Genomic DNA, 25,958 nt, shown 5'->3' with positions numbered 1-25,958 from the left:
AACATCCCCCAACTTATCACAAGTGAGTAATGGATTGGTTGGTTGGATTAAAAGAGAGGAAAAGGGACGAAACTACGAGGTCATCAGTCCCTTGTTCCAAACAAAACAATACCCCAAGTGTGAGAATAAAACAAACAAGACTGACAAATCAAAACGGAATGAAAGTAAAAATCATGATAATGATGAAGAGCAACAAACATATAAATGGACAAAAGGGGACAAGAAAACCACAGAAGCGCAAGAAACAGGATGGCTGGTTGACCATTAGAATAAAAAAGGAGACGCCAGCCACTCTGCAACACTGTCCACCCTGGAAGCACTACGGTAGAGGACACAGAGGGACAAAGGACATGAGCTAAAACTTAGATCAAATGATAAAACCCACCCTCACGAATAAAACGTAAAACTAAATCAGCAGATGAGGCGTTGTCAGATAAAATTAGCGACAATGAGTCCGGTAACCCAATATTTTGTCGCTGGGTAGTCAGAGTGGGACAGTGCACCAGAATATGGCCCACTGTCGACCGGGCGTGGCACCAACGCTCAGGCGGGTCTTCATGGTGCAGGAGGTAACCATGGGTCGCCCAAGTGTGGCCGATGCGGAGCCAGCAGAAAACAACTGATTCCCTGCAAGAGGCCCACATGGAAGACTTCCTTACATTCGTAGTCTCCTTAATGAGACACAGTTTGTTGTGTGTACTGTTATGCCATTCTGTTTCCCAAAGCCGAAAAACTCTGCGGCGTAAGCCAGAACACAGGTCAGGTCCAGGGATGTCCATCTACAGAAACGGTTTCCAAGTAGCTTGTTTGGCAAGCCTGTCGGCAAGTTTGTTGCCTGTGATGCCGACGTGTCCTGGGGTCTCGGAGACGCCACCTGTATAATGTGGCAAGGATATGATGTCGCCAGATGGTGTCATACACTTTGCGTAGATCAAAAAAGATGGGAACAAGGTGTTGGCGTCTGGAAAAGGCCGTTTGGATGGCAGACTCGAGGGACATAAAATTATCAGTGGTAGAGCGCCCCAGGCAAAAGCCGCCCTGACATGGAGCCGGTAGGCTATGTGACTCCAGGTCCCAACCTAACTGCCGACACACCATATGTTCCAGCAGCTTACAAACAACGTTCGTGAGCCTGATGGGCCGATAGTTATACACATCAAGCGGATTTTTTCCGGGTTTGAGCACCAGAACGATGGTGCTCTACTGCCACTGCGATGGAAAGACGCCATTGCACCAGATCCGGTTGAAGATGACGAGGAGATGGCGCTTGTAGTCAGATGAGAGATGTTTAATCATCTGACTGTGGAACTGATCTGGCCCAGGAGCTGTGTCGGGGCAGTGCACTAGTCCACTGAGGAGCGCCCACTCCGTAAATCGGGCGTTATAGGGTTCAATGTGGCGTGTAGTGAACGAGAGAACTTTCCTTTCCATCCGCTGTTTGTGGGTGTGAAAGGCTGGGTGGGGGTGGGGGGAGGCGGTGGTTCTCCAACGCAGAGGCTCGAGAACAGTGCTCAGCAAAGTGCTTGGCAATCGTGTTTGCATTAGTACATAGTACGTCACTGATGGTAACAGACCTGTTGGAGTCTCATACCTAAAAAGACGTCTGAACTTCGTCCAGTCTTGGGAAGGTGACGTATGGCACCCAATGGTCGACACATACCTCTTCCAACACTCCTGTTTCCGTCGTTTTATAAGCTGGCGTACACGGGCACGGAGCCATTTAAAGGCTATCAGATGCTCTAAGGAAGGATGTAGCTTATGTCACTGTGAAGCTCGCCGACGCTCTGTAATTGCCTCAGCGACTTCTGGCGATCACCAAGGCACCCTAAAGAGTGAGGGATCCCGTTTTCTGCCGCAGTAACAATTGTTGTAGCCACCTGCTCAACCCTCACATCGATGTTCCCGCGTGGGGGAGATTCAACATGATAGCAGAGGTGAAAGCGTCCCACTCTGCCTTGTTTAAAGCCCATCTGGGCAAGCGTCCATGGGCCTGACGCCGGGGCAGTGACAGGAAGGTGGAGAAATGGTCACTACCACACAGGTTGTCATGAGCTCTCCAGTGGATAGATGGGAGAAGTCCTGAGCTGCAAATTGATAAATCAATGGCGAGTAACTACTTTGAGCCACACTGAAATGTGTGGCAGCACCGTTTTTTAAGAGGCAGAGGTCGAACTGAGACAGCAAAGTTTCGACATCTCTGCCTTGGCCAGTAAGTACGGCGCCACCCCACAAGGGGTTATGGGCGTTAAAATCTCCCAAAAGTAGGAAAGATTTAGGGAGCTGATCAATCAGTGCAACTAATACATTCAGGGGTGCTTCACCATTTGGAGGAAGATATACATTTCAGACAGTTATTTCCTGTGTCGTCCTTATTCTGACAGCCACAGTTTCAAGAGGGGCACAGTTTCACTACAGACTGAGTTTAGGACATAAACGCAAACTCCACCTGACACTCGATTATGGTCGCTACGGTTCCTGTAATATCCCCTGTAGCAGTGGAGGGCAGGGGTCCGCATTGGTGGGAACCAGGTTTCCTGGAGAGCAATGCAGAAAGCAGTTGTAAAGCTTAACAGTTGCCGTATCTCAGCCAGGTGGTGGAAAAAACCGTTGTATTTCCACTGGGAGATGACATCATCGTGAGACTGGGAAGGCATGGAACATTCCTTGAGGCAGTTTATGCCTCAGGGTCACCCGCTGGAATCGACGAATTGCCTGAACAGTGTGTCGGAGGGTCTGGCGAGATCCAGGTCCTCAACGGACGCCGGAATCTCCATCCCATCCTCAGACGCAGAGCTTTTAGGTAACGGTGGTGTGGGGAGGACTTCACTGGCTCAGTCTATGGGACTGAGGATGAGCGTGAAGCCCTACAACCAGCTTATTTTGGTCTCTTCAGCTGCTGGCGAGTGTCATCTTTCCCACTAGCAGAAACCTGGGAAGGGAGTGACCCAAGGGACCCCTTCCTAGCGAGAGGAGCCGAAGAAGACTTACGCTTCTCTGGCTCGGAAGTGGGGACTGAAATCTCCGATGGTTGGGGGTGGTTTGCTCCTGAAGTAGGTGATGTGGGAGCAACAGGGAGGGAAGTGCCCCCTCCCCACCACCACCACCACCACCACCACCACCACCACCACCACCACCACCACCACGGGGGCAGGTGGTGTCTCCTAATTATGAGAGGCGACAGGCATTCAAGGAAGTGATGGGGCGACAACTGTTGTTGTAGCAGCGGCTTATGAGGAGGTCATAGCCACAGGATGTAGGTCTGTCGGTCCACGGTCTTATATTCCACGATTTTCCTCTCTTTCTGTAAAATCCTGCAGTCTGGCGAGCAAGGTGAATGATGGTCTCCACAGCTGACACAGATGGAAAGTGAAGTGCATGGAGTGTTGGGATGAGGCAGACGTCCACATTCTCGACAGTTTGGGCTGAAATTGCAGAGTGGAGACATATGTCCAAACTTCCAGCACTTAAAGCACTGCATCAGGGGAAGGATTTATGGCTTGTCGTCACAGCGGTAGACCATCACCTTGACCTTCTCGGGCAATTTGTCACCCTCAAAGGCCAAGATGAAGGCACTGGTGGCAACCTAGTCGATGGACGCACCTGATGGAAAGAACACCTTGCCTCTCTAAATTGGCGCACAGCTCATCATCAGACTGCAAAAGTAGGTCCCTGTGGAATATAATACTCTGGGCCATATTTAAGCTCTTATGAGGCGTAATGGTATCAGAAACATCTCCTTGCCACAAGCGAGTAATGCCTGTGACTGGGCCGATAATGCTGTTTTTATCAAGGCTGACCCAGAGTTCATTTTGGACAATCCCTCAACCTCCCCAAACTTGTCCTCCAAATGCTCCACAAAAACTGTGGTTTCATGGACATGGAAGATTCCCCATCAACTCTTATACATACAAGGTACAGGGGCTTCGCTGCCCTCTTTAGCCAGACGTTCCTCCCATGGTGTGGCCAGGAAGTGGAACAATTTGGAGTCGTATTTCTTAGAATCGAAGTTAGACTTTGCACACTCAGAGAATGCTGGTGGTGGGCCACCAGCAAGAGATGAGTACTACACTTCATGGTGTGTCATCCACCCTGATGCCACCTACTCCGACCAGGGGCCCTCCCCACGGGTGCCACCCAGCCTCAGCAAGGGACACCTGGCAGAATGGTCATTGCCAGGAGTCCCAATGCTCCTGGGAGATGGGCATCTACCTCATGGCATATATGGGGAGTGCATCAGCAGAACGATCCCTTTGTTGTCAGGGGGCTACGACCAACAGGGTACATGGTGGCCCCACCACACCTGACTTGCTACTGTCCTGGATATGAGGTGCAAAGAAGTCCATGGTCATTGTTGGTGCAGAAAGCGACACTGCATAGTGGATGATGAAAAACACCTAAAAAGTGTCCTTGCCCAAGAGATGGAGAATGAGTGGGACTGCAATGCGACGAAGAGAAAGTGGGCTAAGGATCTCAATGCATGATGGACACGATGCACCATGTAACGCGCCCTTCCCCAGTTGGCTCGCTCTTCAGGAAAATTTAGATAGATGGAGGTCAAACCCGACAGGGGACCATCACATAAAGGCCAAAACACGTGAGACTCCTTTAAGTCACCTCCTAAAACAGGCAGGAATACATCGGGCCTATTCTAAACCCTGGACCCGCAGGAGGGGGGAGGGGGAGGGGGCGAATTGCTGCAAGTATAGGCTTTCCCACTATGTTAAGAACACGACAGCCCAGTGTATTTTTAATAACAAAGATAAGATCCAGTTACCAGCCAACAGTGGGGTATACAAAATCACCTGTTCTGATTGTGACAAATTTCACATCAGTCACTCATGCAGAGACATAGCTACTAAGCTGGCTGAACATGAATGCAGCTGGAGGTTGCAGAATTCTGACTCTGATTTGCTTATCATGTACTGAGTGAGGGTCACAACTACCAGCCAGTGTCCCATGTACTTCACTTAGCAAACAAAGGCCATAAAGTCAACCCGCTGGAAGCCCTGGAAATTAACAAACATCTTGCTCACAGTCCAGATCTAATCCTGTATGAGCAGATGAAGCTCAACACTTCCCCTCTCGTAAACTTCATATAAACATCTCTGTTGTTCATTACTTCCCACACTGTCTGTTCCTACATATTCTCATTTTCCTGTATTCATTAAGTTCTTTTGCTTTATTGATGATGTCTATGTATTCCATATACACTATAGCTTCAATTGTTAAGGCTTTCTTTTAAATGGTACTTGTATTATTGTCCATGTTTAACACCCTTTGTAGTTTTCTCATCAAATTTTGTTTATATTTTAGTTGGTTCATTTATTTAATGCAAACTGTTACATAGCCACAGTTTGGAATTCTATCGCTTGAGCCTTTGTCCCATATTTTGTGCGGGTTTGGCATGGTTAAATCGGATTTGGCATGTTAAGTTGAAGGGGTGGCCAGATGCCCTTCCTGCCGCCACCCCGTACCTCCTGAGACAGAATCAGACTATCCCATCTGTCTGCGTCTAGTGTAAATCGTGGAAAAGTGCGGATGTGTTGCAAATGTCTGTGAGTCGTGTAACTGAGGCGGGACGTGGGGACCAGCCCGGTATTCACCTAGAGGGATGTGGAAAACTGCCAAAAAACCACATCCAGGCTGGCTGGAACACCGGCCCTCGTCGTCAATCTGACAGGTGGATTCGATCCTGGGCCAGTGCGCCTACCCAAGTCCAGGAAGCAGTGCATTAGCACTCTTGGCTAACCTGGTGGGTCACAGTTTCTAATATAATGTTAATATTAAAATGCAGTGCCACTACACTGTCAAAGATTGCATACACTTTATCTTCCCTGAAACGCCTCCACCTTCTTGCATTTATTTATTTCTGTTTATCTTACTGATATTGCTTAAGTTCCTTGGGTATTCTGTAGTTACAATGATAATTGTTTCTTCTTTTAATTGGTTTGTGTATCACTCTACATGTTTTATACCTCCTGATGTAGCATTGCCCGGTACTTATTTTATTTTATTTGTTTTGTTTATTAATATAAACTGTTATGTAGGCATGCTGTTCGTATTTTGTGTTAAAGTTTTTCCTGTCTACTCCATTTTTATTTATTTACTGTTCAATTTTTCCTTTTTCATTGAATTACCACCACATTGTCAAACACGTTATTTACTGTATGTTTCTGCTTCAGTCTAGACATGTTACTTCTCTTCCTATGTTGTTTGCAAGCATTGTAACTTATTTGGTCACAATACTCAGTAAATGTCCGAAGATGGCTATGTAAGCCGAAAACCAGTTAACACAATAAAAGTAATATTGTAGAACAAAAGCAAACTGGTGCTTTTCATTTATTAATTATGAATCTCTTTTGGAGACTGAATAAACACTGATCAGTGAAGAGTACTTTTACTGATGATCACTGTGTTACATGTTGGTGAGCCCACCAAAAAGCTATTACTTTCCAAAGATGTTGTGGGGATAAACACAGATGATACATTAAAGAAATGGCTCTGCCACTGACTCGCTGCTGTATAATATTTATCTGGATACAACTCTATATGTAAACATCTAGAGAAAGATGCTAAGTGCCTTGGCTGTTGGGATAAAGGACAAGCACTTCTGACAAACATCAATAATGGATGGTGTTGAAAAGGTCTTCGCAAAAAAATCTGTTCCTAGAAATTTCTGTCACATACGAGACTACAAAATAATGCACATTTATCTATATCAGCCTTGATTGGCATGCCTCTAGTCTCCCCTTCATTCTCTACTGAAAAGCCTATCTCAGATATATGCTCTGTAACACAGCCAACTCTTTCAGCATACATGCTGAGACTGAATGGTTATAGTCAAAGAACATAAGGTAGAGTATTTGATAGCCATGTTTTCAGCATGGACAACATTCTCTGTTTAGCATATCATTTTGATTTATGGTTATGTTTTACCAGTATCTAGTACATCTCTCCACTGCTCCTGCGATTTTTTGCACTATTACATTATATAAATAGAAATCAACACATGATTCTTAATGATTATTAGTAAAATATTGAATGGTGAAAACTGAGACCCAATGGTCAGACAAATAAATAAAAAAACGATTAAGGCCTTCAAATCGTGTCTCGAAGATGTAAACTGGACACACACCTATCGTGAAAAAGATGTCATTTTCAAACATAATCTCTTTAGGAATGAAACTGTAGCAATATTTGAACATTCCTTTCAAACAAAAGTTAACAAGAATCACTCCAAAGAAACCACAAAAGAGCCATTGAGCACAAAGGGAATAAGTGTATCTTGCAAACAAAAAATGAGAATAGTACATTAGGGCAAAAATTTCAGGCAAGGCTACCCAAATAAATTATTATTAAAAGTACTGTAAAATATTAAGCAATATAATGAATCAAAAATTTCATGTTTTAGTTTCATAATCAACCTGACCTGTAATGAAATCAAAACAATCTGAGACGCAAAGATTTGGACAGGGGCCAACTATGCCAGTAAAACCAAAGACATTGTCTTAAATATAGTCATGGGCATGGACATGGACATTGTCTTAAATAGGTCTACTGATGATACAGTCCAGTAAAGAAAGTAATATTAGGGGAAAAATATATGTACTTGCAAATTTTTGTAGGGTGGTAGGAGGAAGTGTTGTTAACAACTACAAAAGCCCTGACTATAGGACGTGTGGGAGTAGGCTAATGTTTACAGATAACCTGCTTATGATTTTTCTCAATTAACTCGAAATCTGCAGCTTCAAACAAAAATTTCTCCCAGTACAAAATTAAACTACATTGTTGCCAAATTGTAGGGGATGGAAAAATTGCAGATTATTGAAAATAATGATTTAATGACATAACAATAATGTTTATTGTTACATGAAGTGGGTTAAGAACAAATGTCAAATGTGCATCAAAGTGCAGTAGAGTTGTATTAAGGAATGAATTGTGTCCTGGGGCAGGAGGGGGGAGGGGGGAGTGTGACAGGGTGAAAGAGGGAGGAGGAGGAAGAGGAGGGGAATGAGGAGAAGGCTAAAGAGAGAGAGAGAAAGTAGGTCACTGGACTGCACTTCCCTCCTTGCAAACTGAGGAGCAAGCAGGTGATTCCTCACTATATCCACCCCACTGCATCACAAAAAGCAACTGTAAGATGTTTCAAAAAGTTATACCAACCCTTCCACAGCTCATCTTATGAGTTATTGGTGACAAAATGTACAGACATACCTGGGGTGTTTATTTCCCACATAGTCCAATAACACCAAATGGAATACAGATATGAGTTACTAACAATACTAGCACAAGAAAAACATATGGGCAGAAACTCCATGAATATCTGTGTACAATTCTACACTGATAGAAGGAAATTGATTCTTAGTCACCCTGTACAACAGCTGTAGCATTCTTCCAGGAAATGCACCTTCCTCCACCATGAGCAGGGCTTGCTCTTCAGTTTACAGAGAGAATATACCTCCCGAGCATTTCCTATGAAGTGAGTAGACAAAATAACTCTACCACTGGGACATACCAAGGAAATCCCAGTGCCAGTCCCAAGCCTGGATAAAGGAGGAGGGTTGGGTGTGGGGCTAACAACCCTATCCCAGAAAAAGAGCTAGTTATTGGACCGAAGGACAAAGGAAACCAGGCAGATGTCACAGGTAAATGATGCTGACAACAGAAACCATATACAAATTGGTTTTTAGTGAGAACTTGAGAAGAAAGGGAATTAGAAGATGGAGAGCCGAGGCAACCAGCACAGAAGTGTGGGTGGAGATTGTCCAGGAGGCCAAGGCCCTACACGGACTGTGGTTCTAAGGAGTAAGTAACCAATAGACAAAATAACTACATTGAGCTCATGTTTATACAGCATAGTAATTTTCAGTTTATTGAGTCAGGCGAGACTTGCCATGTCCATAGGAGTCTGCATTTAGATGGCTTTGTGGTTGTGTGTACTACTGCTAGAAAGCAAGCTAGTGCTCTAGTGCTCAAATGCTAGTGTGAATGTTGTTTTCTGTTATGTGTTTCTGTGTCCCACACATGGATCTATTATAGGTGAATGGTTGCCTATCCCTTATTTTATCTATCACTTAATCCAGAAATTCCCATTATTCTTAATCTATGTTTATATATTCTTTAATACATTCCACATCTTAATATCTCATAATCCTAAAAGGATCTGCACAATATGTATATAATGGAGCAAAACTGTCAGATAAAAGCAACTTTGGGTGCGTCTTAAGGGAGGCTGCAGGATAACACTGGAAGCTGTCTAAAGTGGTTTGCATACGATGGTGTTATATGGAAGTAAGTTGCAATGTCACAACACTGTAGCAACTTGCAGGAAGACCCTCACAGGGTCAACTCATTGCTTCAGGAATAGACTGACAGCTGACTCATATAGTAAATAAATACACTGTACTACGCATAAATATGTGACAAAACATTATTGTTTGAATACATTATTCTTGACAAATCACCGAAAACAGTACCAACTACAAAATTTAGTATAAGTTTGGAGTGACCAAAATACAAAACTGCATAACACTAGTACTAGGAAAAGCACATAACAGACTGAGATTCACTGGAAGGATCTTAAGGAAATGATGACAGAATAGGTGGTTGGTTGTCGCCTTGTTGACAGAAGCGTACCACCATTGGCCTGAAGTGTTTTTGGGGAATACACAGAAATTCTAAATCAGCATGGCCAAGCGCAGATTAGCCCCCATCCTCTCAAGTCTGAGGCCCTTGTCTTCACAAATGCACTAACTCAGTCGATTATACTTGATGTACAGTTACAAGGTCAGATTAACAGTGGATACAGAAAAGCCCCAGACAAGAGCACTAAGTGAAGGGGTACAGTGGTAAGATACTGGAATAACATTCTGGACAAAAACAGCTGAAATCCTCATCTGCCAATCCATATTTAGGTCTTCCACGATTGCCCTAAATAACTCAAGGCGCATTTCAGGATGGTTCCTTTGGAAGGGCACACTTGGCGTCCCACCCCAGCCTTGCTTTTATTTACTATTGGTTTCTTTTTGTGTAATCACTGAACAGAAATTTCAGCCATTCTCAGTGTTTTCCTTTTTATTTTCTGTATACTGGGATTGTGTTGTATCATCAGAATAAATTACTGACTTTTAGGGCAAACAACTAGGAAGAGGATGAGATTAGTGTTTAATGTCCCATTGACAACAAGGTAATTAGAGACTGAGCACAAGCTTGAATTAGTGAAGGAAACCGGCCGTGCCCTTTGAAAGGAACCATCCCAGCATTTGCCTGAAGCACTTTAGGGAAGTAACAGAAAACCTAAATCTGGATGGCCGGAGATGTGTTTCAATTTTCGTCCTCTAAAATGCTAGGTCAGTGTGCTAACCGCTGTGTCACCTCGCTTGGTAAACAACTATGTAGATCATTCCTGTATATCAGAAAAAGGAAAGTGTCCAGGACAGGATCTTGTGGAACTCTTGTAGTAACAGGTAGGGCATTTGAGCTACAATTTGTTTAATGATAATTTATTTCCTTAATACTATATTTTCCAAATTTTGATGTTGGGGTATCATGTGATGCAGCGTGAAATGTTTTGCTCAGGTAAAGGAACAAAAGAATAGCTTTCAGAATATTGCAGAATGATCTACAATCAGAGAATTAACACCTTTGATGGTCAATAGGCTAGACCTAAAGCCATACCGTGAGAAGACATTAGCTTATTGTTCTTAAGTAGCTGTGTAGTTGCTCTTTCATACTGTGTTCTATGATCTTTGATATTATGGGGATAGAGGATACTGGTCTTTAATGGTCAGGACTGTTTTCTGTTTCTTCTTATAAATTGGGACAATTACTTTAGATTTCAAGACATCAGGGAATTTCCCAGGTTGAAATGTGCAGCTTATGAAGTAAGTCAGAGATGAAAATATCAACTAGGCCTATATGTTTTATTATGTAATTTGAGAAGCCACAGACATCTTCACTATGTGAGTTACCTAGTTTAGATACAATTCAGCACACAATCTGTCCACTAACCCGAGTTCACTTGAAAACGATGTCCCTCAGATCTTGTGGGCCTATATTGCCCAAAGTACCTTCAGAATTATTTTCATGTTTTTCTGAGGCAGCAAACTGTCCTTGACTTGAACAATTTATAAAGACATTATTTAGTGCTGCAGGCAAGACTGGAGCCACATGTTTGTTTTAATAATAATAATAATTATTATTATTATTATTTGTCATGTGGCCATTACAGCAACCCCTGCTATGGAGTTTACTACCTTGTAGGCTGCTTTTCATTTGTTTTATGCACTCCATAATTTTTTGCTGTCCTATATATTTTCCAGCTTTTGTCATGGTGTACAAGGCAAAAAGTTCACTTCAGATTTATTTCACATAATGAGTGTACCAGTGTAGTTCAATTTTTGTTTGGTGTAAAATCAATTTTGACCCTTTTAATTACTTGTTGGCAACATTCATTGAGTGATTCAGTGAGGGTGTCAATAAACACAAAGGTACTCTCTATGTTATCACAGTTACTCATACTTTCAGCATGTAACAATATACACAAATTTGCAATGTGAATGTAAAATGACTCATTCCACATCATTATGATTTATCATGCAAAATGGGTCAATGAAACATGAAACTAACTAAGTAACTAATTAACTAACTGAACTTCAGATAACTTGTCATTAAGCATATAATTAATACTCTCAATAGTCGTCCACAAGCTTAGATGATTCAATAAAATTGGGTCCATCACACCACAATCTAATTCATTTTTATCTAGGTTATTAATTATATTGTCCAAGCATGCATCTCATCTTGTTGGATGTTCATTAACACAAGTAACATAGCTTGTGGGTTATGGTAAACAGGGACAAGTATTAGCTTAATACTAGAACAAGGTACACCTTCAATTTCAAAAACTTTCTCTTGAGAAAATATTTTAACATTTAATGTGTCATAGCTAATGTTAAGCACTTTATTTGCACAAAATAGCTATTTCTCATGACTAATTTTAGACCTACAGAAAGTACTGGGATCAGGAGAGGGGGGAAAATGATAGTGGTATGAGAAATACCATCTGCCAAACAACATAAGGTGGCTTGCAGAGTATAGTGGTAGATATAGAACAGAATCAAATGACTCTCATTTGGATAGCTTGAAAGAGAAGTCGCAGTTCCCATTTCAAAAGATGACACTGACATATGAGAGAGCAGTAACCCTCCAACATAGCTGATCACTGATGCCTTAGCCAGAAGATGAAGCAGCAATTGTCAAACACCAATAAGCATGAAAGTGTAATGGAATTTATCTTAGTTTTATCAGGCGAAAATTGTGGAACAGTTTAAGTGAGACGATTTTACTTGCTTTCTTCAATTTTTAATGGCAGAGCATATTATCAAAATATATGTCCAAAGAAAAGTTCACAATGATGACAGCAGCTTTCGTTAGCTGTACATGAAAGGTGCCACTGTACCTTCTAAACAGTTAAACATTTTTTCACTTCTTTTGGTGATAGGAGAGACGAAGTAAAAGAGGCAGAAAATGCAGTAGAGGAACTCAAAAGCAGAGGAGAAATACTGGCAACAATTTAGCAGAATACGACATCAGAGTATAAAAGGAAGTTTTATTTTTGAATGGAAAGTCATGTGAACGGCAGAAAAACCAAGAAGCTAGGAGTCCTGTCAGGGGATAAATCTTAAATAAAATTTGTACAGCTTAGGGCAGGAAAGAAAGAGAAAATTTCAGGTGGAAAGCAGAGGAAAAAATTAAACTAAAACCAGCTGGAATTCAAGAAAAAAGTGTACAGAAAGTTATGACAGTCACATATGTAAGAAAGCATTTTTTTTTTAATTTGGAAAGGACCAGCTTTGGACATAAAAACAACAATAGAGATAGTTCATTCAAACTGTAGGCATGTCAATGGCAAGGACACATTTTTGTGGATGTGCAACAAGACATGTGGGCACTATTAAGAAGGGAGTATGAGGAAGAGTAAATCAACCAATAACTAAAACTAAAGTGAGAAGCAGAGAGGACTATTAAGCCTGTGGGGAAGGTAGGGTATGCAGGAAATGTAGTAGCAAAATTTCATCGAGTGAGAATACCTACCAGTGCTACTGAGAATAGCTAATGTTGGTAGCAGAGGGGGATTTATGAACCACACACGTGTGGTGAAGCAGCAATTGGGGTTGAGATGGAATTATTAGAAAGATTGCATGTCTTACTAATTAACAGCAATAATTACTACATCTTCAGGAAGTATATGTTATAGTGCCACATAATGTAAAAGGACATAAGAACCTAAAATATTTCCAGTGAGCCTTGCTTTAGCCTCCATCTGTGATAAATATGAAACAAACATACATTGTTAAGTACCAGCATCTCACTAAAGTGGAAGTACTTCAGCACAGGGATGGCAGGTTCAGATTATTTTCACAATCCTATCCTCAACTATAATCCTAGATTATAGTTGAGGCATTTATACAAATATAAGCTCAACGTATCTTACACAGCTTATGAAGTGTATTCAGTACTCATTTCTAAGTTTTCTTTTGCAGTGTGAATAGGTGGGTTATCCGTCCTTATTTTTTATTTAACTCGCATTGTCTCAAAGTGAACATTGTAGGGTTAACTGCATTCTTATTTAGTAATACATTCACCACTCAGAAAATAGCAATTTCTGGTTTTGATAGAGATACTGTACATTACTTTGTATTGTCAGAAAGGAAATTTTCTCCAATTCAGCACAAACTGAACTATTGTAAGTACCTGCTAATGATAAAAAAAACCAGCTGTGTGGTGAACCAAACAATTTACAACTAAAATTTTGTTTATACTAAAAGAACAACCTTTGTAAAATATAGAATACTTCTGTTGTGATAGAGACTCAGCACCAATGAAAACAACAGCAACTATGCTATTTTACTACACTGTGTTCTAATACCGACTGTCTTACTGTTGTAAAGTATATTGTAGTTTTGTTCTTAACTTTTTGTTTTATAGTACCCACCTTAATATCATAGTTTAAATTGAAATATTTTATTCATCTTATTGTAGTAATATTATTGTAAACCTGACACTGTCTAAGCAATGGCTGGTGAATGACACAGAACTGGTAATAAACGTAACAGCAAAACAAAATTCACATATACTACTAGACTGCTTCATATGAAAAATGTGTAAGTATGTTCAAGCATGATCAAGATGTCTACATGACAACACATCCTGTTTAAATACAAATATAGCACTGCAAGTTGAAACATCCCATCAACACTGATGTCATTTTACTTAGATCTGTGTGGCTTTTGTGGCTGCAAGTAAGTATATTTTGATTTTAAAGCAAATACGTGTGAGAACATTATACAAAAAACTGTATTTGTTTTATATTTGTGGCTGTTAGAAAATTTCCAATTTTCATTATAAACACATATTTAAAGGTGGATAATAATACCATCAGTTGTTTTGAATGTGATCTGTAATACTTCTGACATTTTTTGCAAATTTCGTAGTTATTTGCCATTATATTCTAATGGGGGTGGCTCATACAGAGGTTTTCTGTGAACTATAAGCTTTCAGTAGTAATATGTATTTTCTGATTGTAATATAAACTATGCGGTATAGAGCAAAAATCTACATCTTCGAAGTGAAATGGTGCGACTATAAATACTAAGCAAGAAAATGTGTATTGGACGCAGCTAATAGTAGGCTCTAAATGTTAAACTGACGTTAAGACCTACCACGTCTTGAATGTGACCCGCGGACTGATGAAATGCTGACATAAATAGACGATAGATAAGGAAACTGATTAAAAATTAATTGGACTGCCTTTTTCTAAGGCTTAACGTAAAACAAGTACTGATGAAACACTGACATTCTGAGTAGGCCAACCACGAAGTGTTCATAGCTTAATTACGATTTCCATCCCACGATTCTTCATTTCTGAACTATGAACTACGTTATCTACAATTGTAAACACGCTAATAGGCCTACGCTGTATCTTGTGCACACGCGAGTGCTTTAGTAGTATTAGTTTCACTTCGCTGAACTATAGCTACTGTTAACAATTTATATACTCAATAAACCTAAACTGATAAACAATCTTTATTTATTGTTTTATTTTCCTTTCTAATATCCCTCCTTGCAAGCTCTTTCCTACTTGGCGCCACACACACACACACACACACACACACACACACACACACACACTCGCGCGCGCGCGAAGCATTCCGGGAAATTTGAATACTGCTCTCTTACTTCTAGTCGGTCTACACGCAAATAATCTGTTAGCCTAAATGTTTGCACAAGTAACATCTGTACAGACAAATTGTAGCTCGTAGGCAGAAAATTTCTGCAGATATGAGGTGCACAATCCTGGAAGTTGCCGTGGGAGGTGTGCTCAAATCTATGACGGAAAATGACGAATTTGTGTTTGAATCAGCTGGTTGTTTAAACTAGTGCTTTTCGTCTTTTGTGCACATCGAATTCTTAAATGATCAGATACGCGTCTATGTTTTAAGGTGTTCATTGTTGAATTTCGTGAAATAAATAGGAGTCACTCATGTTTGTGGAAAGTTAAATAATCAGGTAAAGAAGACAACTGCGTATAATTCTATAATCCTATAGCAGGATACTGGCAGACTTCAGACAGGGAACTGAAAATCCCCAGGTACTCAGAAACAAAGTAAAATATACGTCTTTGGCCGCTCCTATAATTCGGCAGAATATGTGGGAATCCCAATCACGCCCAAAAATGTACAAAAATATTATTGGTGGAATTTTTATGTACCATTACAGCAGTTCCCGCCACTTCAGCACTATATGCAGTACCAAAAATAACGTGTTTTAGAGAGATCTTTAATGCAGTGTATCACTGGAATTCCATATTATCGTAATTCGTAAGAGAAAATACCACTACCAGACACAACCAGTACCTTCGTAAGGACTGAATCAGATAGCGACTGACCGCTACGTTTCGAATCCTGCCTCGGGCATGGATGTGTGTGATGTCCTTAGGTTAGTTAGGTTCAAGTATTTATAAGTTCTAGGGGACTGATGACGTCATTTACGCAAACACAATGTTTATTTTGTTTTTTGTTTATTTATTATTTTTTACGTTTTTCATTCTCTCCCTGCGGTGGCTCAAAGAGGCTGCTTGAGAACTCGAGACATGCTGTTTTCAACCAGTTGGTAGACATGCAAAATGTATTGATTTCATGTTCTTTTGTATACAGGGTGATTCACAATGATATGTACATATTTTAATATGGTATTCTATAAATAAAATATTAAAATAACATAAAAAATATATAATATGATATTCTACAAATAAACCTTTGTTTGTGGCACCATACACAATCATTAACCCAGCTCCAGGGAGGTAGGGACCCCTTCCCTATTCCTCCACTGGGGTAATTCCTGTCTGGCGCATCCACGTCGTGGGGGTGGGCATCCTACACGTCAGTAGGCCGGAGTGCTAGGAGGGCTGAGATCAGGCAGGGACGCAATCCCGTGCAGTATAACACAGAACCCATGCCCAGGGTTATGTGTGAAGACCTCAATGGTAGCGACAGTGGAGAAGGAAGTCTTAGGAATGGCGTAGCTGGCAGATGAGGCAACCTTCCTTTCTGGGGATTAAATGTGAAGGGAACCACTGCCTTGTGGTGGAGGCGAAACTCCAAAGGCTAAGGGGTTGTCTCAACCTCAACAGCAAAATCCTTTTTTGCATTAGGCCTAGCAAGCCAGTAGTAAAGTCTTCATATACTGCTTTCAAAACACAGATGAGACTCAGAATGAACCACTCAGGATTTGACCCCCCTGCTTCTTCAAGTACTGCTGAGAATGATGGGAGACCTGATGATATTCATCAGTACAATAAGATGAAACCAAGTGGACTAAAAAATAACTTAAATATTGGCACCTTTAATATGTTAACCCTCAATGGAAAAATGAAAGAAATGACAGATGTACTAACACAGAGAAAGTTGGATATATTGGGATTAAGCGAAACAAAGTGGAAGGGAAAAGGTGAGAAGAATTTGAGAGGAGGAGGAAAACTGTAATGGAGTGGCAATAACAGATTTGGAAGAAATGGTTTGGCAGTGATGGTGAATAAGAATGTACACAGCTGTATTGAAAGTGTGAGGTATATGTCGGACAGGATCATAATCTTAAACCTGAGAGTCCAAAAAGAAACACTAAAAGTAATCCAGATTTATGCATCTCAAGTGGGATGTAGTGAGGAAGAGAAGATAGACTTTGAAAATGAGTTATAAAACCATATAGAGAATGCTGATATAGTATTGGGAGGTTTTAATGCACAGGTAGGCAAAGACAGAAAGGGATTTGAGCAAGTGTTATGATGTTTTTGATATGGAGGAAGAAATGAAGTCACACGGGATTAGCTGAGCGGTCTAAGGCGCTGCAGTCATGGACTGTGCGGCTGTTCCTGGTGGAGGTTCGAGTCCTCCCTCGGGCATGAGTGTGTGTGTTTGTCCTTAGGATAATTTAGTTTAAGTAGTGTGTAAGCTATGGAACTGATGACCTTAGCAGTTAAGTTCCATAAGATTTCACACACATTGAACATTTTTGAAGAAATGAAGAAGGAAAAAGACTCCTGGATTTGTGTCAGAGGAATGGAATGAAAATAGCAAACAGCTGGTTTATGAAGAGAGAAAGTCATGTTATCATCAGATGCAGTTGGGATGGAATAACCAAGAGTGTAATTCATTATATTCTAGTAGATAGGGAATTGGGAGAGAAAGTAACAAATGTGAAGGTAATCCCAAGTGTGAATGCAGATGGAGACCGTAGAGTACTGGTGGGACAATGGAAAATGAATCAGTGTGTGATAAATAGAAAACAGATGAAAGTGATGAGGATACGGGATTCCAAACTGAAGGACAGTGAAAGTGCTGAGAAGGACACGGAATTAATCACACAAAAATTTCCAAATGAAGTTTTCTGTGATGTAGAAAAAGAATGGAGTTTATTCACACCTTAGTCGAAGCAGCACAAAAAGTATGTGGTAGAACATCTGGAATGTAAAAAGTGAGACAGACAAGTTGGTGGGATGATACCACAATCCAAGCAGTTAGAAGAAAAAATGGAGCATGGAGAAAGTGGTGGAAAACCAAAAATGACAAAGACCATAAAAGATATATAGAAGAAAAGAAGAAGTGCAAAAAAAAGGCATGGGAAGAGTTTACAAAAAAAATTTGAAGCAGATGTGAAGAGCAATAAGAAAACGTTCTTTGAAGTGATAAAAAATAAAAGGAAGGCTTCTGAAGTACCAGTAAAGATGGAAACAGAAGACAGTACCATGACTGAAGATCCAGGGAATATAAAAGATCTCTGGAAAGAACATTTTAAGAAACGGTTAAATGCTGAGGAACAGGTACACAAGGAAACAACAAATAATGGAGAAATTGAGAGAAGTTGGGAAGCAGAATTAGGACAAATTACACTGGAAGAAATGGAAATAGCTGTGAAGAAGATGAATAGGGGGAAAGCCCTAGGACCAGATGAAGTATCAGTGGACATGATAAGAGCAGCAGGTCCAGTGGGAATGCAGTGGCTGTATAGAGTACTGTCAAGTGTGTGGAGAAATAGTACAATACCTGACGACTGGAGAAGAGGAGACATTGTTCCCATCTTCAAAAAAAGGCCATAAATGGCTTTGTAAAAACTACAGAGGAATAACCATTATCAGTCATACAGCCAAGATTTTTGAAAGAATTTTACTAAATCAAATAAGTGAAAAGATAGAAAAGGAACCGAGTGAAGAACAGTATGGGTTTAGGAAAGGAAGAAGCACAATCGACCTGATATTTTCTGTCGACTGATGGAAAAAAGTTGGGAGTATAACAAAAGGGTGATAATGGTTTCTATAGACATAGAAAATGCACATGACTCAGTTAACAGAGAAAGACTCTGGGAAGAAATGAAGAAGATAGATATACTCGTAGAAGACAATGTACAGAGGACACAATTGTAGAATTAGAAAACCAAACTCTGAATACTTTGAAATAGGACAAGGACTTAAGCATGTAAGTATTCTATCTCCTGCACTTTTTAATGTTGTGATGGAGGGAAGGAATAGGGCAGTTCAAGATATAGTAAAAGAAAAAGACAAAAAGATGATTTTTGCAGATGATATGGTAATATGGGCTGATAAAGAGGTAGATGTGCAGTTAAAACTTGATGCGTGGAAGGAAATGATGAAAAGGTATGAATTAAAATTAAATAACGATAAGAGTGAAGTAATGGTATTTGGAAGAGAGAAAGGGATCAATGGAAATATTACCTTGAATGGAAAACCCCTCAAAGTGATAGAAAGTTTCACTTATTTAGGGAGTGAAATAACTAGGGATGGAAGAATAACTAACGAAATTAATAGGAGGTTACAGAAGGGATGCAATTTCAACCAAACAATAAAACACCTGGTAGCAAGTGGAGGAAGAGAAGTGGTGGGAGGACTGAGCCAAATGGAGAGGACATGTCAGCACCCAGAACTGGCAGTAGCTGGAGCGGAATCCGCATATAGATAGGTTCTACAAATAAAAGTAAAGAAGAATATAAACATAGGTCCGAAAATGTTTAGTTACAGAGCTACAGTTAATAAAAGATTTTGCCTGAACTTTAGCAACTCTGCTAATATGAAGCCATCGAAAAGCTGTACGAGGTTAAAGTAAAACACAATTTCCACTTATTTTGTTGATAGTGGTCTGGTGAATCTAATAAAACGTGTCTCAGGCGTGTAACTGCAATAGTTTTTCAGAACATCCAGAGAAGCAAATATTATTACACAAGTAAATTTGCTTACTTTCCATTAGGAATGTTAATGTCATTGTTGGCAACCGTCAGTGAGTTGTTTCAGTCGTTTCCTAACCTTGGAACGAGTTAGTTTTCTGTATTGTTCAGTGAAAGAACATAATAACAGCAGTGTATTTACATGAAACCACATAGTAACTGTTGTAGTTTGTAGATTATTTGTGAAATGGGAATGCCTTTCAAATTTACGACAGCGGAATACGTCGATATGGTGTTTATTTATGGCAAATGTGATGGTAATGCTACGGCTACAGTTAACGAATATCGCCTACGTTATCCAACTTGGAGGATTCCGAAAGCACAAACCATTTGTTGAATATTTCGAATGTTACGGCAGTCAGGTTCTCTACATAGCGTTGACAAAGTATGAGCGCTCGATACGTGAAGACGATGATGAGGATATTATGGATGCTGTTCAACGTAGCCTGGGTACCAGTACACTACGTATCTCTCAACGATTACTGTTTGTTCACGAAAAGAAGAGCCACGCCTCCCTAGTTCTGAGTCGTTAAAATTCGGGCCACTTTGGTTCATTCGTGTTTAGCGTCTGGCCGCTGCCAAACTCAGTGATGTAATACTGAACTGTGCGTAGCCATTGTAAAGTGACTGGTGAGCTTCGCGATGTTCCTTAGTGAAGTTTTACACTGGATTATGAGTGACGAAGAGGTTCCTGGCTCATCGCGGGCAACGCCAAATACTCCATCCACTCCTCAGATAAGAGCAAAGGGTAGCACGCTACGGAGTCGAGAAAGAAAAATAATTAGTAATGTCACTAAATGCTGCGAAGAAGAAAGCAAAAAAAAATTCTCCACCCTCTTTCGCAGCCAGTAACACGAACAGTTACATATACAGGGGTGAGCGTCAGTCCCGTGGAAAGAATACATAGATTTTCTAAAGACAACCCTGGAAAATCACCAGAAACTCCCAGCAAAAAAAAGGTAAATTTCAGTTCAAATTTTTCAGTTCGACATTGCTTTGAATCTGCCTTACCGTTTGTCTGAATTACTGTAGTCGTTTTGTTTGTATGGTGTGAAAGAATTTCTTGTCCTCCAACAGGCATATAAAATTGAGTCTGAAGCTGTAAATTAGTCATATCTATGCAATTCGCTTTGTAGCATAGCGATCATGGTGCTTGATTGCTGTAACGAAGGTCATGTGCATGAATCCTGTTACATCGCAATTTTTTAAATATTAATAGCAAGGACTGTTATAATCATTTTTACTAAGTTCAGTTAAATGTGACTGCATAGTACCACACCAAGGACCATAACCTACTACACTAACACTACTCTATAAGTGTTTTAAAAAAGTAGATTCTTCACCTGGAAACGTCTCCTTGTTACTTCTAACTACACATTCTTACAGTCTGACTCTCTAACCCTTTCTCTTTTATTTAGGCCAAGATCTTCTGGAAAAATCCAGTTGGTTAATTTCGACAGGACTGTCGTAAAACAAACAATCGAAGATTTTTATATGGTACAGAAGATCGCTCCCAGTCTGAGAACACTTCGTCCTGTACTACAAGAAAAGATCGGCTGGACGTGGGGTATTACTTCACTGTGAAATATTTTGTTATCTATGGGATTCACATGGCAAAAAGTACAAAATAAGCGGTCTTTTGCTAGAGCGTGGAGACATTGTTGACTGGTGGTCGCATTTCATTGTGCAAATGGAACATCTGAGGGAAGCAGCCACAGAAATATTCTATTTGGATGAAACGTGAATCGACAGCAATATGACAGTAGGTAAATGTTGCCAGAAGAGTGATATTGTTGGCGTTGTGGGTTGGGGAACGTCCTCCAAAAGACTGATTATTGGAAGCTTTGGATCAAGGAAGGGATTTGTCAAGGAAGCCGAACTAAAATTTTGGGCTAAATCAACTAAAGGTGACTACCATGGTCAGATGAATTCAGGAAATTTTGAAAGGTGGTTTTCAAGCATGGTGCTCCCAAAACTTCCTCCGAAGTCGGTAATTGTGATGGACAACGCTCCATACCATAACAGACAGGTTGAGAGAACACCCACACGGTATGACACCAAAGTGAGGATGTTGGAATGGCTTCAAAATAGGCGTGTTGCCTGTAATGAGAACATGAGAAAACAGGTTCTGTTCGCTTTAACACAAGAGCATAGACCTGCTAAAAAAACATATGTTATTGACAAAATGGCGAAAGAGAAAGGCCACATGGTTGTACGCTTGCCTCCCTACAATTGTGATTTGAGTGCGGTAGAACTGGCATGGGCGAAATTGAAACGGTTGTTTAGGGAGCGCAACATTTCAGGGGACATGTCGAAAGTTAAACTTTTTGCGACAGCAAATGAATCCCTTTTGTCTGCAACTGACGATGACTGGGAAGGGTACTGCAGGAAGGTCCAACAACTAGAAGAAGAATATTGAAGGCGTGATGGTGTTGTTGAACTAGCAATAGACGATAACATTATTAGCACTGCCGAAACGGACAGTAGCGACGAACATGAAGCACACACAGAAGAGGAGTACAATGAAAGTGATTCTGAGTGAAGTATTTGAGGGTACAATACAGCATAGCAATTGTCAATAAATTTTCCAAATGTATTCCTTCTCTTGCCACAATGTAAGTTTTTCTACTAGTCTGTATAATACCAAATTGTCCAAGAGAATTGTTACGAAATTAGTAGCAAAAGGCAATATAATTCAATATGAAACTTTCGATTTCACTTCATAACGGCCAACCGTCGAAATTGCAATATTGGGTTTTACACATAAATAATTTTACATATCCTGCAATCTTTTATTATGGCGCTATCCGCTTTTGCGCAGTATATGCGTAACATTAACAGTTGCTGCTGCGGCTAATAGATGGCATTGTGGTTACCGCTTGGAGCATAGCTTTTATGTGGACGCCAGTGTGTTGCCAGCACTGCGTAACGTTACCTCCTCTATACCCTGCACCCTCCGCCACCCCCCTCCCCTGCCCCGCTCAGAATTAGCTCTTCTCTTTGTGAAAGGCATTTCACAATGTAAGGTATGGCGTACACTGAAGTACAATAATCTGTATCCTTACCATAAACAAAAAGTGCATAATTTATATCGGAGAGATCCTGCCCTTCACTTGGAGTTGTGCAACTGGTTAAATACTAATCGCCAGTTACACAAATACATTTTATTTGCCGATGACGCACAGTTTACTCGATATGGCGCTTTAGCATAAATGTGTGGTGTGGTATAATCAACACACACTTTATTGGACCATTCATTTTCTCAGGACGTCTGACTGGCGAGGTGTACTTACAAATCCTTCAGGAAGAAATGTCCCGCTTGCTCGAAGACGTTCCACTTGCTACGTGATTGCAAAGTATTTGCAACATGACGACGCGCCTCCTCATTTCACCAACGCCACTACTACACATTTAAATGAACATTTACCCCAGAAATGAATTGGTCGTGGTGCTACACGTCTGTGGCCACCCAGATCGCCCGATTTAACACCAACGGATTCTTGTGTATGGGGTGGATGAAAGACATAGTTTATGAGGACAAAGTCAATATATGTGAGGCAGTAATTGCTCACATTATGGATGCAAAAGACGTAATTGAGAACAACCCTGTGAAACTGAAGTGAGCAACTAAATATGTTCATACACGTGCAGCTAAATGCATTGATCTCGGTGGTGACGCTTTTGAGCATTTATTGTGAATATATTGTGAAACTGTATGTACACTGTACAACTTCCTTAACACTGAGCTTTGTATTTCCAGTTTAACATGAATTCTTGTGTGCTATGGTATTAATGAAACAGATTATGTGACACATTCAAACAGTTTCAGTTAACATTACTGCCATCATTCTTCGAAAATTAAATTCTCTACAACTTCTGTTGAAAACTTTGTGCAATTGTCTGGAATTTAAAAAAAAACGAATTGGGTCAAATAGTTAGTAAATTAAAATTTTTAGGAAATTACATCTTTGCTTCTCTGGATGTTATGGAAAACTACTGCAGATACACGTCTGGGACATGTTTTATTAGATTCACCAGACCAATAACAACAAAATAAATGGAACCCGTGCTTTACTTTAACCTCATAGAGTTTTTTGATGGCTTCATATTAGCGAAGTTGCTAAATTTCAGGCAAAAACTCTGTAACTAAACATTTGCGGCCCTATGTTTATATGGACTTCTTTCTTTAGTTTTACTTGTAGAATAACACATTAAAATATTTGCATAGCTTTGTGAATCACTCTGTATATGCAGTCAATCATACTTATGAAAAATTTACAATTTCCTGTTTTACAAGAAAAAAATTAAATTAAAGGTTCATATTTTACATATTAATAATGTTACTCATATTTTGCTAATCATAAGGTTATAACATTAGTAAATATAGCAGTATCATATTTCCTTATTTAATCAGGTGGTTATACAATAATGGGTGGTTATGTGATTACAGGAATTATATACAGAGGAAAGAGGGGCTTAAGAACAAGGGATTTGGTGAAGGGTGTTTACAATTTTAGTTTCACAGAATTACATTGTGCTGGTGTAGCCTAGCTGGTTGTAGATCTTTGAGATGTGTGTCAGTTGTTTCTTTGATTTGTGCCTATGTTTAAGGGTTTGCATTGTTTTCCCAATTTACATTTGTGTTGAAGGTTTTCGTATAACATAATTTTACAGACATAGATAAATTACGCATGTACAGTAACTTAATCGACATGAGTAAATGTGTATAGAAAATAAATAATCGCAGATGAGGTAAGACAGTAAGGAGAATGAGGGTAGGCATTTTCAAATATTGGTGCCATATTGAGGGATATGGTCTTGATTGCTCACACAGTGATGCTTTACAATAGATAGCTACTGATGTAGGTTAGGTGAAGATAGTTTATTGGAAACAAATCGTTAAAGTTAGTTTGCTATACAGTTGTTTTTTCATTTTATTTAAGCAGCCATATTATATATACATATATATATATATATATATATATATATATATATATATATATATATATATATATATGGTGTTTCAAAAATGAGTGGTATATTTGAAACTGCAATAAAAACTAAACGAGCAGCCATAGAAATACACTGTTTGTTGCAATATGCTTGGGACAACAGTACATTTTCAGGTGGACAAACTTTCGAAATTACAGTAGTTACAATTTTCAACAACAGATGGTGCTGCAAGTGATGTGAAAGATATAGAAGACAATGCAGTCTGTGGGTGTGCCATTCTGTACGTTGTCTTTCTGCTGTAAGCGTGTGCTGTTCACAACGTGCAAGTGTGCTGTGGACAACATGGTTTATTCCTTAGAACAGAGGATTTTTCTGGTGTTGGAATTCCACCGCCTAGAACACAGTGTTGTTGCAACAAGACGAAGTTTTCAACGGAGGTTTAATGTAACCAAAGGACCGAAAAGCGATACAATAAAGGATCTGTTTGAAAAATTTCAACGGACTGGGAACGTAACGGATGAAAGTGCTGGAAAGGTAGGGCGACTGCGTACTGCAACCATAGAGGGCAACGCGCAGCTAGTGGAACAGGTGATCCAACAGCGGCCTCGGGTTTCCGTTCGCCGTGTTGCAGCTGCGGTCCAAATGACGCCAACGTCCACGTATCGTCTCATGCGCCAGAGTTTACACCTCTATCCATACAAAATTCAAACGCGGCAACCCCTCAGCGCCGCTACCATTGCTGCACGAGAGACATTCGCTAACGATATAGTGCACAGGATTAATGACGGCGATATGCATGTGGGCAGCATTTGGTTTACTGACGAAGCTTATTTTTATCTGGATGGCTTCGTCAATAAACAGAACTGTCGCATATGGGGAACCGAAAAGCCCCATGTTGCAGTCCCATAGTCCCTGCATTCTGAAAAAGTACTGGTCTGGGCCGCCATTTCTTCCAAAGGAATCATTGGCCCATTTTTCACATCCGAAACGATTACTGCATCACGCTATCTGGACATTCTTCGTGAATTTGTGGCGGTACAAACTGCCTTAGACGACACTGCGAACACCTCGTGGTTTATGCAAGATGGTGCCCGGCCACATCGCACGGCCGTCGTCTTTAATTTTCTGAATGAATATTTCGATGATCGTGTGATTGCTTTGGGCTATCCGAAACATACAGGAGGCGGCGTGGATTGGCCTCCCTATTCGCC

The 25,958-nt window shown here is 40.4% G+C and overlaps 1 protein-coding gene across 1 annotated transcript in view; it reads right to left on the bottom strand.

The window, feature by feature from the left end:
* Positions 1-15,178, bottom strand: part of LOC126299529 (probable cytochrome P450 CYP44) — a 233,793-nt gene extending 218,615 nt beyond the window's left edge. The window contains exon 1 of the mRNA XM_049991511.1: positions 14,724-15,178. Within this exon, the coding sequence (XP_049847468.1) occupies positions 14,724-14,765 (42 nt within the window). The 5' untranslated portion in view covers positions 14,766-15,178. The remainder of the gene's footprint in view (positions 1-14,723) is intronic.
* Positions 15,179-25,958: the final 10,780 nt, after the last annotated feature.

The sequence above is a fragment of the Schistocerca gregaria genome, chromosome X (genome assembly GCF_023897955.1).
Source record: "Schistocerca gregaria isolate iqSchGreg1 chromosome X, iqSchGreg1.2, whole genome shotgun sequence".
NCBI classification, from domain to species: domain Eukaryota; kingdom Metazoa; phylum Arthropoda; class Insecta; order Orthoptera; family Acrididae; genus Schistocerca; species Schistocerca gregaria.
This window is presented reverse-complemented; position numbering and strand designations above follow the sequence as displayed.